The 14,799-nt window shown below is 50.8% G+C and overlaps 1 protein-coding gene across 16 annotated transcripts in view; it reads right to left on the reverse strand.

Annotated features, from left to right (window-relative positions):
• CACNA1C (calcium channel, voltage-dependent, L type, alpha 1C subunit) overlaps positions 1–14,799 on the reverse strand; it is a 528,989-nt gene that overhangs the window by 137,964 nt on the left and 376,226 nt on the right. For 9 of the 16 annotated variants that reach the window (XM_012732386.1, XM_012732387.1, XM_012732382.1 and 6 more), the window contains exon 8: positions 5,460–5,563. In XM_012732386.1, coding sequence (XP_012587840.1) covers positions 5,460–5,563 — 104 coding nt within the window. Of the gene's footprint in view, positions 1–5,459; positions 5,564–5,850; positions 5,955–14,799 lie in introns of all 16 variants that reach the window. The other 7 variants (XM_012732389.1, XM_012732388.1, XM_012732383.1 and 4 more) reach the window with 1 other exon arrangement.

The following is a 14,799-nucleotide window of genomic DNA, read 5'->3' on the forward strand; positions in this document are numbered from 1 at the left end:
TGGATTGAACTTGCTCTTTCTCAGGCTTCCTGCCAACTGGCGGGTTCCTTCATTTCCTTCCCAGGGCGTTTAATGCCAGGGAGAGAGGCCAGACTGACAGCTCTACGAGACGGCAGCTCTGTCTTGCTGTTGCTTCTCCTTCCTTTGGCTGTTGGGGCTGGGCATGGTCACAGCCTATCTCCTCATGCCTCCGGTCCTGGCTGTCCACTCTTCTCTGGAGTCTGTCACGTAGGTGGTGGTTCCCTCCCTGCCTGTTGGAGCAAACCAACTCCAACAAGTGGCCCTGGGACCCTGCCTGTCTCTGCTCACACGCGTCTGTGCTTGTGTCTCCTTTCCCGTGGGGTGAGTCATAGGTGCCTGAGCTGAGCGAGGGTTCCTGCTAGCGCCTGTGGATGACTTTTCAGAGGGACCACTCGAGTTCTCATTACAAAACAACAACCCATTCTTTTTCTAGAGTCAGGAGGACAGGATTGGGGTCAAGTGACCGATCAACTATTTGGTCCAGTGCCCCTCGCTGCCCTGGATCAAAATGGGAGTAGGGACAGCTGACCTGGCATGAGAGCTCACTGTCTGTGCCCCAGCACCTCAGGGGCACCAGGAAAATGTCCATGGGAGAAAAGGAAAATGGAATGTGTGTTGGGGTCTGGGGCGGAGAAGTGGCAGGGGCATTGCTGAGGCCCACAGGGCCCCTGGGTCCCCTGGAGCAAGGGGCAGACCAGGCTTATTTGGATGGTCCGGGAGCCAGGGTCTCCTGTGCAGGCCCCGCGCAGTACAGGACTTGCTGGGTGGCGCTACCTGGCTCTTCATCTCCTCACGTGGATGCCAGCCATGTGCTGCTCTGGACTAATGAAGATGTGAAGCCCCAGCCTCACAGGCTGTGCCAGACCCGGGGAGCCGAGCTGGCTAGACAATCAGTCACAGCCCTGGGAATTGTCACGTGGCAGCAGCACCTCCTGCCAACCACGGCCGACATGAAAAACCAGGGAGGTGCACGTGGAAAATGCAGGCTCTGCCGCCGGCCTGGCTCCAGGCCTCTGATAATCAGAACAGTCGATCCTCATTATTCACAGGTTTTCTATTTGTGAATTGGCCTCCTCGCTGGAATGTATTTGTAGCCCCCAATCAATGCCTCTATGCCTTTAGCGGCCACACACAGCCATGTGCAGAATGGCAAGAACTGGAGTCACCTTTCCAGCTGAGGCTTCACCAGGCAATGCTGTCTTTCTGTTTCTGTGCTCATCCTGCTAACTGTGCCCTTTATGGCCTATTTACTTAGCACCATGCTTTCTCTACTTCTGTGCCTTTTGCTGGTCATTTTTTCTGTTTAAAGTGACTTCCAAGCATAGGCACTGTGCTGTGTAGTGTTCTGAAGTGCAGGGAGAAGCTCTCAGGTGCCTGGTAGAGAAAACACATGGTGAGCCCCACCAGGCAGGAGACACATGCCATTGGCTAAGGGCTCGAAGTTAACGAAACGAACATGGATAGTAAAAAAGGTGTCTTTAGATAGAAGCACAGAGTAACCAAGAGACTGGCTGGCAAAAACGTTACGAGGTTCTCAGGAACCTAGCCCCGTATTTCTTCTGAGAACAGCAGCCAGTTCACTGTCTTTGGTGACTTTCTAGAATGCTGCCACTCGGGCAATGAGAACCGACTGTTGAGATCTCTTCTGCTCCTACCCACAGGCGTGCAGGTCTTGTTCTGCTCCTGCTTCCGCCTGGACTTAGATGCTGTGTCTTAACCATGGCGCCCTGTTCCTGTCATCCTTTCAGCTGGTAAACTTGCTGACCCACTGGCTCCTCTGCTTCTTGGGGGAGAGAGACATGCCCATGTGTCAGTGGACATGTGTCCCCAGTTCAGAGATCCGGGCCCTTGGTCAACCCGGGCACCGGTCTGCTCCCCCTGTGAAAGCTCCCGTAACAAGAGAACGTCACCAGCTGCAGTCACTCACAGCTTCAAGTCCAGCATTGAGAATCTTCTCATCACCCTCGTTTTAATTCTAATAGATTGAGATTTCTGGAGGAGAAAGTAATATAATCCTATTCTTATCTACTAATGCCAGCCCTGTGGCTTGTGGGGATCAATAGATAATGAGGATGGAAGCACTTTGAAAAAAACCCAGATGTTTATTCTCCCCACCGAGTCTATCTGGCTTCCTCAGGAGTCAGGTTTCTGGATAGGTGCATGTTCCAGATAAGGAATGCTGACCTTGGTCACCAAAGTCTCTGAACTTCCCCTTTTAGATGAAAACTTCCCGGCATGTTGTCATCCCACCCTCACAGCAGGATGCTCCAAGCACAATTCACCTTTTCTTGGCAAGTGAAGGACATAATTGGTGAGGATGAGTTACCATGTTGGGCTATAAAATATTATCCTTAATTGATGGATGTAAGGTTCACGCCCGCCAGTTCCAGAATGTTCCAGAATGCAGTGCTGCTGCATAGGGGCTCGGCTCTCTCTTATGGATTGGAGAGATCCGTGGGGCTGTGGGTCCCTGGATGAACAACCTGCCTCCAGGCAGGCTTGGCGGGGGGTGGTGGGGCTCAGCAGCTTCCTCTAGGACTTTCTCCCATGGGCTCTTTCTAGTGGCCCCTGGGGGTCACCTCAGCTGTCTGCCCCTCTTTCCTCACTGCAGCTTCTGACTATAATTGAAGGACATGGGATTCAGTGGGTCTGGGGAGAGTATAGCATGGAGCTTAGGCATCGTGGCTGTTTGCTGGGATGGGTAGAGCTCGGGTTAATCCTGGACCTTCCATTTTTCACCTGTTAGAACTGAGGTAGCTCTCTCATCTGAATCTCATATTTCTCCTCTAGCAAATGGAGATAGGCACGCACGGAGCACGCAGGGTTGTGAGCCTTAGCGGAGCTACTGTTGCTAAAGTCCCAAGCACTGCCCTGGCAGGGAAAACGCTGGCCACTATTTACTGCCCCGACAGTGAATTTCAAGGAACTCACAGACTTCTTTGAATGCTTCTGGAAGCATTAGGTTGGCTGATCAGGAGCTGGCTGATGAGTAAGTTGGCATTTTACTGCATTCTGTGATGACTGTTACCTTGTTGTCCTGGCTAATCAAAGTGTTGACTCCAAACCGGAGCTGTGTGGCCCCCATCTGGTCAGCCAGGAGGAGCCTGGCTGCACCATCATGGGCCTGTGACAGCCCTTCCTGAGCTGGGGAGGGGACAAGTTTGCCACTGACACTGCCTCGTCTGGGTGGAGGAGGGTCTGCTCGGAGGTGGGCTTGGGAGATATTACGGCAGGAACCCAGGAGCCACGGGGGCCCGACAGGCACTCTGAGAACAGGCCAAGGAGCGGGTGCAGAAGAGACTGGCATCTGGACTTGAGTGGTCTGAAAGCCTTGTTGTTCCTGCTCAGAGCCAACGAGTATTTCTGAGGATTATTACAAGCCAAGGCAGGTATTTTTCCACAGTCAATTTCATTTGGACCAAAGCAGGCTGAGATGTGATCTTCAAATGACTTTTTCCCTCATCCTGGGCTGTTGTCACTTGGCTTTGAGACCACCAGGAAGGCGAAGTTTCTGGTGGGGCCAAGGATGACTCTGGGCAGAAACCACAAAGTCTTGTCCTCACTCCCTACTTCAGATTCTGGGAGGGAATGTTGCAGATCAAATTTGTTCCTCATCTCTGGCGGAAGGGAGTGGAATTTCAATTTTAAAAGTCCAGAGCTCAAGCTCATTCATTCAACTTGTATTTACTGGACAGTGATGGGAGATGGGAGCCAGGCTGTGCCCAGGTGTGACCAGTTCTGATAGTTACCCGTGAGTGACGTCACACCGTCACTAACATCTCTGGGCTCACTTTCCTTTTTTTAAAAAAGGACTTGGGAGGTTGTAACATATGATGATTCTACCTAACGTTTGACAATTCTATCAAATGACTCCAGTAATGCGAAGCACCGAGCAAACAGACACCGTGAAGAGAGTGTCATTCTTGAGCACTGACTACCCGCTCAGCTGTTGACATAAATGATACTCTGTCACCACCAGTGGCTGCTCTTATTGTCTTAATTGTTTTCAGATGGATAATGAGAGTGGTAAAAAGGTGAAGTTGCATCCCACAGCTGCAAAGCTGGGATGTGCAAACTTCCGTCTTGATGGCAGTGATGAGGTTGACTTTTTAACACTTGCCGTAGAAGTTTCATGTATAAGCACAGGAGCATTTTCTTGCGTTGGAACATAAAAATGAAAGCTCACCCTCCAGGACACTAATCAGGGCCTTAAGTTGTTTTCCTCATCATTTTCACCCCCAGTGGGAGCATGAGCATCCTGCCTGGCCTCGCTTTGGCAAAAGGCACGTTGTCACCAACGTCTCTACTAAGTCACCCACTACCAGAAGGGCTAAGGGTGGGGACAGTCTTCGCTGCACCCAGTTAAAGACTAAATCCGATGCTCCTGCATTGCATTTGGCAGTGGCAAGAGGCAGGGAGTAGCTGTTCCCCATCTGCATTCTGATGAAAACTGAGGAGTGAACTTTCTCCTCATGTCTGGCTACCTCTCAGCATTAATGCCCCTGAAGTCTAGGAAAGCTTATTCAGAGCAGCTGACCTGCCTGAAGCAGAGCAGAAATAGACTGTCCCCTCCCCCACACAGCGAAGGCGGCAGAGTGCATCACCCATGAGCTGGTCACCAAGAGCATTTAGGTGGTGGGCCTTGGCATGGCTGGTGTGGACTTGTGAAGAGGACAGGGGCCGAGGACATGCCTGAGGAGCCTCCGTGGAGGAAAGGTGGCCATGCCACTGGGCACTCGCTGGCCCAGCCTTATGGGCTCTGGCCACTTTTTAATTCACGTGAGCAAACGCTGCAACGATGTAGGCTTTATACTTGTAGTTGACAGATACAGTTAAAGGAAGATCTTCCATCTCCTCTAGTCTCAAATAATCTATGGCTTTCAACAGCTGGGCGTCCGTTGTACTCAGAAAAGAGGAGCAGAACGGTCGGCTCAGCCTCTGAGTGAGAGCCCAGGTGATGTTTAGTCTGTATTTGTTTATTTATATCTGAAATCAAGCCTTTCTCACCCTGGCCTGTTCAGCACAGAGTCAAGGCGGCGTGAAAGCCTGCCGCTCGCCTGCTGCAAACTGGGACTGGCTCAGACAAGAAGCCTGCTTGTCAGTCAGAAGTGTGGTCTGCGAATCTGGCCTCCAAGTGCCGCTGCCAAGCCCTTGGGGCTCCACGCTGCTCCTGAGGGAGCACCCTGCCTGGGCATGGGGGAGGGTGGAGTGAGCTGGTGGGAGGCAGGTGGGCTCGGTTCCCTTGGCCAAGCCCACACCAGTGGATTGTGCATTTGCCCTTCTGCCCAGCCATGCCAAGGACGTTCACTTCAAGGCTCCCGAGGTGACCCCTTCTCCCAGGTTCATCAGAGGCAGAAAAAAGAATAAAGCCAGGAAGAGCAGAAAGAGTAAGTAAAATAAATGGAAAAATCAAGACCTTTTTCCTTGGTCCTGCTTACCCGCTAAGGACACCGAGAACCAAGTTAAGTACAAAAAATGACCCTATGATGATTAGTGTAACAAAATAGATCCAGGGCCAGTCCCTTCCTACGGCATCATTGACCTGGAAGAATGGAATGATAGTTAGTGAGGTACACGCCGCAGCCGAGCACGGCCGGCTCCCGGGCATGGACCTGGCAGCGCCGGGACCTGGGGATCCTCTAGGTGCAGACCGCAGGCAAACGGCCTGCCCAGCCAATGGGTCAGAATTTGCGGTTCGATGGAGACTTTTTGCTTCTGGTCTTGCTAGGCCTGTTAGGGCCCCATCCCTGAGGATCCTGGCGACGGCACAGCGCCCCTGGGCCCTTGCTCGGCTGCATGGTAAGGAGTTCACAGAAACAGGCAGCTTACCCGCTCAACACACCGAGAACCAGATTTAGAACGAAAAAGGATCCAAAGATGACCAGACTGACAAAATACACCCAGGGTAACTCATAGCCCATAGCGTCCTGCATCTGGAAAGATGAAGGAAAGTTAGGAAAGAGAAAGCAGATTTGAGTTACAGCAAGGAGGCAGGTGAAAGGGAGTGAACGGAAGCTGGAGGACACAGAGGAAGCTGGCCTGGCGCTTGCTCTTGGGGCTGAGGAGCTGTCACCGGGCGGTGTCTCCAGTCAGACTGCTGCCCCATGACTGGGACCTCCACGTAAGGGCCGGTGGCAGGCTCCACCAAGAGACGAAGCTTCTGGGCTCTCTGTTGCTTTATTATCCGAAACAGAGAGAGAAACATCTCCAATGTTTTTTTGTTCAGTTGCCTAAGAAGGTGGGGTACCTTAAAAATAACGTTTTCGGGCCCTCCCTGTGGCGCAGCGGGTTAAAGCACTGCACTGAGAATCTAAAGCCGCTTCCGCATGAGTTCAATTCCCGCCTGCCCCGGAGGTGACCACATGGCGTGGCAGACCTCTCCTGACCCGCCCGCTGCTCCCCTCAGCAGTGTACTTCGTCGATCTGCCTGTTCTGCTCCCCACTCTGTCTCTGGTGAAGCCTCTCACCACCCCTGAGCCTCTGGCCTGTACCCCAGTTCTGTATGTACAAATAAATAAATCTTAAAAAAAATAACGTTTTCAGCATGGATGGTTGTAGCTCAGTTGGGGATGCAAGGTCATTAAGTCTTCGGTTGTACCCCAAGACACCCTGATATTGGTGTGGGAGGCGCCTCAAACTATTTCTGATAGAGCTGGAGATCCAGGATGTCCTGAGGAGGTGTGAGCAAGGCGCTCTTCCTCAGACACTGGCCACCTGGGCCCTGGGCCAAGCCCAGAATGTAGAGGAGAAACTCCCGGGCTTCATAGGCACTATTGGCCACAGGCCCTGGGGATGGTTGTTTTGGTTTAGAGAACAGTTCCTGCAGCCATAGTCTAGATGGAAAGTCTTTAACCTGAAACTGTGACCTCTAACTTACTGAATGAAGATAACATTCTGGAAAGGTTGCAGTCTCTATAGCAGGAGACAGTGCCTTGCACATGGGGGTACTTGGCATGTGTTTGCGGAGTGAGTAAATGAACTTCTTATGTGCTGGGGCTGGTTCCTATGGGCTCGGGGTGGGGGTGAGGGCCACCGTGGGTCTCTTCCCAGATGTATGTTCAGAAATGGGCAAATGATACAGATCGCTTTGCCCTTTGCCCCTCAGAACTGGTTATTTAACATTTACCATCATGCCACTGGCCAGAGGGTAGATGTGATGATAAGTCACAGAGCAGTGATTTTATCAAAGAGGAAATTTATTCTGATTTAGTTTCTCAAATCTAGTTCTTCTGATGCTTTCTGACTAAACATGTGTGAGTCTTATCTTCCTAAAACGAAACCTTCACATTGTCCTTGTGAAGTTAGCTTATAGAAACATAAATTCCCAAGTACACAGGCTTGCTCTTGAATGACTTACACCAGCGGTTGTCAAAGTGCAGTCCTGTGGGCCAGCAGCATCATCTGGAACTTGTTTCAAACTACATACAATTGGACCTCACTCTCGAAATCTGAGGGCCAGTGGCATGTCCTATAGGTGTCTGATGCATGGTAAAATTTGAGACTCGCTGATCTGTATCACTCTCCATAGCTTCCAACTTCATAATAACACGACAAACACTGCAGTCACTGCAGACCGTGACAGATCTCCGCTCAGCTGCCTAGCAGCGTGCCCAAAGACCACCAGCATCAGAGACTGCTGGGAAAGCTGTTAAAGCGGATCCCTGGGCTCTGCCCTGTAACTGTCTCTTGATCACTCAGGAGATTCTAGACCTGGCATTTGCTGACACTACCAGGTGCCTTGAGTGAGTTCCACTTGGGCTGGCGAATAACATCTCAGACGCGGGCTTCTCAGACCCAGGATCCCTTGCTCCCAGCTAAGTATGCTGCATAATATCATGTGTTCTGTGAATAAAAAGGACGGAGGAGTCCTGAGAGACCCACACTCTTGTTGGACCCATGCAAAGTGTTAACATGCCAGTATGTTCTTTGCAAATCCATTAATGTCTACGGGGCCACACAACCTTGGGTAGTCCCGGCACACGGCACAACTGGGTTAGGGAATCACCAGTGGGAACTGAGCCAGTGAGGAAAGGCAAAGCTCACATACTTGCAAGCGTGTCCCAATGAGCTTCAACTTCACATGTTTCCACTCCTGCCTCTCCAGGCTATTTTCTGCATAGCACTTTTCACTTTCTAACTGATAACTGGCTTTGCTAGAATATAAGCTGCTCAAGGCCAGGCACTGTGGCCCGTGCTGTTCACGCCACACCCAGTGCCTACACCTGCAGCCTGCATGTGACAGGTGCTCAGGAAAAGTTCGCTGAGTGAGGGAGTGAGCTGGCATGTGCCACCACTGTGCTGCTAACAGCGGCCAGGACAGGCAGGGGCAGGCAGAAAGGCTGCCCAATGGCGGTGCAGCTGCCGTGGGAGGAAACGTGCTGGGCCGCAGAGGCACACAGGGAAGCTCCAGGGGCTGGCGTGGCCAGCGGGCCGGACTCGGCAAGGCTGCAGAGTGGGGCCACCGAGGCAAAGGGAGTCGGGAGCAGAAAGGCGGCCCAGAGGCGCGTGAGCCGTGCTGGGAATCAGGGTTTCCGAGGAAGTTGGCAAGTGTTAAAAATAGAGGGGACAGCTGTAAAGCTAGTCTGGCTCTGGGATGCAGGATTTTCCCAGTGGCGGAAGACACTAAAATATCCAGCAAAACAGCAGCTGTCAGGAGAGGCAGGGCAGAAAGGTCTTTGGGGGTCAGACCCTGCCCCCGCCACAGGGAGCCTGGGAGTGGCCTTTAACCGGAACCTGAGCCAAGGATGCAAAGAGAACCACGCCAGGCGGGCGAGGGGAGCTCAGGAAAAGCCAAAAACCGCAGCCTCACGGGAAGGGCAGGGAGGGAGGACGAGACGGGGAGGGGAAGGCGTGGGAAGCCCGAAGCCTGGGACCACATTTCATGATGGAGCCTGCAGCAGTGGAGTCAGTCTGTGTTCGCTCACCTAATACTTACTGAGCACCTACTGTGTGTAAGGCGTTGCTTACTGAGCACCTACTGTGTGTAAGGCGTTGCTTACTGAGCACCTACTGTGTGTAAGGCATGGTGCTGAGTGTGGGGGAAGCAACAGCATTGAAAACAGCCCTGAGATGGGAGAAAGCACCTGCAAAGAAACTTCTAGGGAACCTGGAACCGAGGTCCTGAGAAGGCTTTGGTGTTCTAGCTGTTCCTCTGCCAATGAAAAGCAAAAGAAGTCCCCTCCTCTTCCCGCACCAGCACTTCTTTACTCTAGAGGGAGGGCGGGCAGGTTGGGAAAAGCTGAGGGAAACTGGCTTTCAGGGGCAGAGGCACACCGCTGCACCCACTGCAGGTGGACCGGAGTCCCTGCCCTCGGCCTGCTGGGCGCCACCCCGAAGGGCCCCTCCCAGGCGTGGTCAGGGGAGCGAGCGACGAGATGATTTGTTCTCAGCAGCCCCCACCTCCTCTGGGGTCCCAGGCCACCTCCCCTTCTCAGCAGGGCAGGAGAAGCCAGCCCCAGGCTGCAGGGAGGGGCAGAAGGCAGGGCAGGGTGGCCGTCCCCAGCCTCAGAGTCAAAGCTCTTCTGACTGGCTCCTCAGAGCACATGTTTAGCCTCCCAGAAAATGCAGTCTCTGGGCCACCTCTCTGGGGAGCCACACCCGCTAGTCTGGAGATTTCCTGAGCCTGTGTTTAGTGTGGCTGCTCTCTCCTTGAGCGTACAGGTGTGAGTGACTGTTGCTGTCATCAAAGACCTCAAGTGGAGGGAGCGACAGACGCCCTATCCTGTAGATGCCACAGGAGCCCACACATGCCCTCGGGTCACCCCCGACCTGCAGACACCCCAGGCGGCCCCACACCATACATGTCCCACAGAGACTGTGGGTCTCCTCCTTGGCTGTGGGCTCATTCTTTCAGAGGTGTAAGGGGTGGGATGTAGGATAGATGAGAGCTAAGCAGGCTTCCAAGGCGGTCCTGAGGCCCCTCCCTCTCTCCGTGAGACTCGTTCTCTGGCCTGCCTGCTTCTGGTCTGCAGGGAAAGAGCTTCCTCTCTTCCTCCTCTTTATTCTAGGCCACCTACTTTTGGGGGCAGCCAGCGTACAGCGTCCAATGTTGGGGCTCTGAAGTAGGCCAGTGCCTGGAGTGATGAGATTAATGTCTTAAATCAGCTGGAAAGTAACCATTAAGAAGAGAAAGAATAAAGAAAGACATATTTTTAAAAAATGACCCAGATTGCTGACACCTTTAACGGTAGAAAGGGGTGCATCTCAAGTCATGCCGAGATGTTTCCCAGCCTATAACAAAGGCAGCTGAGTGACCTGCTGAAGGAGGCACAGGAGAGGCCCTTGACAGTCGCCATCTGCAGCCGCTGGGCCTGGAGAGCCGGGAGCTCACAGCAGGGCACCCGCCTCGCTGAACACACTCTTACTGTCCCAGGGTTGGGAGACAGAGCACAGGGAACACTGAATGGAAATGCAGAAGACCCTTTATCTAATTCCCTGAGGGGGAGCCTCAAACCTTCAAATCCCTCATGTATATTTCCACAAAAATTAAAAAAAAAAAAAAAAAAAAGCAGAAACAACACCCTACCCCTTCCAGGCTTCTCTCGAGCCCAGCTGACTTGCCTGGCTGTTCCACTTGGGTCACTTCCTCTGAGGCTGGTGGTGCAGGCTCTGCGCATGGGTCTAAAAAGACTAATAGTATCAGCAAGGCTGTCACTGTTGCCATAAGCAAGGGATATTCCAGCAGCAACAAGACATGTGCAGCTATCATCCGTGTGTGTGTGTGTGTGTGTGTGTGTGTGAGAGAGAGAGAGAGAGAGATTAGGGGTCTCTCCCCGTATGTCCAGATTTGTAAGACAAAGTGAAGAACTGATTACTGACTTCTAGACTTCTGTTCTAAGGTCTTTTGCAGAACCCAAACTGATCCAGATAATACACAAGCCACTGCCCATGATTCTAGAAACATTTCTTGATGTGACTTCACATTAAGTCACACAAAAAGACTAACTAGTATCAGCAAGGCTGTCACTTGCCATTAAAGGCAGGAGGTGAAAACCCATAAAAGCCACAGTGCTTTTTACAGGAGAGTCATTAGAGGACTAGGTTTGTTGGGCAAAGCTCCATCAATCTGTGACTACTTGTGACCTCTGTCACCTTGCTGATTGGGACAGGGGTGTCTACCCATGGGTCACTGAGTGAGCAGCAAGTCAGAATGGCTTTCAGCCAGTTCCTTTCTGTCCCTGCTCATTGTGGCAGACAAGCTGTCTGAGCTGCTGGGCACAGAGCAGCCAGAACTGTGCAGAGACGACACAGCAGCCTCCAGCACAAAGACAAACCAACAGAATGGACTCAACCCATGAGCTCAGACAGGCCCACACACCGGTGTCCCCGGGGAGGTTAGAGCTGAAGCATACAGAGGTGGCCCCGGGTAGGAACACCTGTGTGGGGGACTTGGCTTGCGGTTCTTGCTCCTTATCTGGCTTCAAGGTCAGTGCAATCCACCTCAATCTGACATGCTCTGGGCGGGGTGGCCTGGAGCTGGGGAGTTGTGCTTCTTTGTCTTCCATCTGTCCCATTAGACTCCAGTCTCCCTGGGGGCAGGCTTTCTCCCCTTCCCCACCTCACCTCCCCCACTCCAGAAGCTGCTCAGTTCTGGGCTTGTGAAGTCAAACTATTAAATGACAAGGACTCATCTACTACCAGTGAAATTAATACAAGAAAACCTAATAAGTAAGTAGATAAAAGCTTTGAGAGATGCTAGTTCTCTTTTTGATGTGCTTAGAAACGATTAGTTTATTGTTTAGAGAATCGAGTCTGTTTCAAGCTGCATGGGCACTAAAAGGGGAGATGCTAACAGAGGCAGATTAAAAGTCAAGGATACAGGGCCTCTGCGAGAACTGTCTAAAGAAGGCCGCCAATTTTTTTTTATTGGATCCCCTCCCTCACTGTCATAGAGTGATATAAACTTTCTGAGAGTAAATGGGAAGGCTTTGACAGGAGAAGTTATTTCCCAAGGAAACCACGTCCCCAAACCTGAGTTTTGACTGTTTCCAGAGGTCCAGTGTGCCCTAGTCTTCACTGTGCCATCTAGAGACTTCCAGAACACGAATGAAATGCTTGAAGCAAACTTTTCTGCCAGTTGGGGCCTCAATTCTATTAGCGGCCAAGGCCTTTCATGGTTGAGGCATTACTGGAGTATTACTTGACCAACGTTGATTTTACTTTTGGTTGAATAACTTCAAAATCATAATAACAGGATGGAATAATGGATGCCATGGAAAATGAGAACTAGATTGCCTATTAACTGCAATAGGAGGCAGGTGTCTGCCATTTGCTTCTGGTGGCCTCTCTGGTCCTCCCATCGTAGGCTGTATCTAGTGGCCAAATCCACTGCTTCTTTAGAACTTGAGTGCCTAGTCTCTCCCCAGGAATATTCAACCAGCTGTTTGGCAGTTTGGAATGAACTCAGCTCTGAGGTTTTCATTCACTGTTCTCCTCAAAATCTTAATTGTTTCTTATCACATGCTTTAGACTTATCCCCTAAGCTTGAAGAGAATGCATTCTTCTAAGTGGATGACCCTACTTCCCAGTTTCCCCAGACGTCTTCTCTCTAGGCTGGTTCTAATCCAGTGGCATCAAAGCGTACCATGCACAAACAATAGGTTCCACCTCAAAGGCTTTTCAAACTCTGGTGTGGGCCTAAGAATCACCTGGGGACATTTTACCAAATGCAGATATTGGGGGCTAACTCTGGAACTCCAGATTCAATGGCTTGGGCGGAGGTGTGGGTAGCTGTGTATTGAGAAAACTCCATGTCTCAATTCTAAAGTACAATGAGGTTGTATAGTCTGTGGGTTCAGAGATACAGACCTAGAGGCAAGGAAGAGAAATGCAGGAAGGAAGAGAGAGCAAGAAGTAAGAAGTGGCCGGAGAAAGGTCAGAGCAATTAGAGAAATCTTTAAAGCAGGAGCAATGGGCTGGGAGGTCTTCCCATAATGAACACCCAAGTAGGAGGTTCTGTTTCCACTTTAGATGTGTGTGTACGTGTGCACGCACACACATGTGGCAATGCACACACACACACACACAACGTGGCATGTCAGAAAGGCATGTCCCATAAGCCTGGGATTGTTCCTTCACCTCTGACACTTTCTCCATTCCAGTCTGCTCTCTGTCACCCCCCCCCCCAACAGGGGAGAAAGCACAACACAGCTGCTGCAAATTGGTAGTTGCAGTTGTGAGCTTCTTTTCACTCCCCACTCTGGCTGTCATCATGACAGTATTTCTTTGGGCCACATCTGGCTGGTGGGGTATCAATGACTCGTGGTGGGGAAGAGGGAGGGAGTGATGAAGGAAGATCACAAAAATACATCAGGGCCATCAGCAAAGTAAATTATACCTAGTCCCCCCAACCACACACCCCCCACCCACTGCCACCGTGCCCCCAATTTAATGCCATGGAAGGCGTTTCCCTGGCAACTTAAGGCACAGGTTTGAGCTCATGAGGCTCCAGAGCACAGCTCCATTCATCGTATGTTGTAAGAACACGGAGGAAACTTCCCCACGTCGAAGGTTCTTTCCTCAGCTGTTCAGAAGGATCCACCCAACACTGAAGAACCAGTGAAGACCCTGGGGGAATCTGCTCTGCTTTGATAAATAAAATAAATTTGACAAAGTATAATAGGTCCAACTCCCTCTCTTTGTCTAAATTACTGCAAACCAAGCTCCTACAGAGCATGTGCCCAGAGACCTTTTTGCAATGTTTCATTTTAGTGGAGGGAGGGCTGACTTGAATCTTTGGAAAGTATCACCACGTGGGCACGCCAGCAGGGTGGGCCCTGCTGTCCTGCTGTTACTTGGCTGAGAACTTAGCTTCCAGACTGAGCTTTGCAGCTTACTGGATATTACTATGTGTGAATTCTTCGTACCTAGGAGCACCCGTGGCAGGCAAAGGATGCTCAATAAATGTTTGCCGGGTCCAAGGTACTCGGGCAAGCCTCAAGTAGTTATTTGCAGAGAGGTTCACATTTCACAGCAACACTGGTCTTTGGCATGTCAACTCTAACACAAAAACTAGGAAAAGATTTTTGAATCAATAGGACATGATGCTTTTAAAAACAACGAGAAGATACAACACACGGTATCATCTCTGCTCTGTTCCAAAACTCTTGTCTTCTGACTCAGGAAGAAGTCAACACCTCTCCTGGCATCCGTACCTGCCCCTCACTCCTCCCTGGCTCAGTGTGCAGACACTATTCCCTGGGCAGTTTCTTAGATTGTTCTCAGGGTGGCTAAATAAATCTGACTATTTGCAAAACTCTGGGTGAGATGGCATTTTCAAGACTGGAAACAAGCATTTTTTCACCCGAATGTTGGAGAACAGCACTGCATCCTGGCAAGGGATTTCATATGCTGAAGAAGGAGCTACTACAAAGAATTATATTTTCTGGAGTTTTTACAAATAATGGATTCTGCCAGAATGGAGACAGCTCAAGTGTATTTGCCTATGGGGCAGGCTGTATACAAGTCTGGCACTTCAAAAGCCTGAAGGTTGGCAAAGTCATGTTGGCTGCTAGATAATAAGAGGGCATTATTTTAGTAAAAGAAGATGTACTATTTATGGGTTGACACTCAAGAAGTGACACTTCTGGGTATGCATCACATAACCAGCATAGTGTTTTGTTAGTGTTGAAAATGATGACAATGCACTTGCCTGCTGGATTATTCTAAATTGATAAGGTAAGGTTAACATGAGAAATCAAATTACAATTGCATGCCATAATGCTACACTATTCGTTAAAAAATGGTTTCTTCATATAGTTTCTTTTTAGAAGATCAGGC

This window comes from Condylura cristata, unplaced genomic scaffold (assembly GCF_000260355.1).
Source record: "Condylura cristata isolate star-nosed mole 26May11 unplaced genomic scaffold, ConCri1.0 scaffold00034, whole genome shotgun sequence".
NCBI classification, from domain to species: Eukaryota; Metazoa; Chordata; class Mammalia; order Eulipotyphla; family Talpidae; genus Condylura; species Condylura cristata.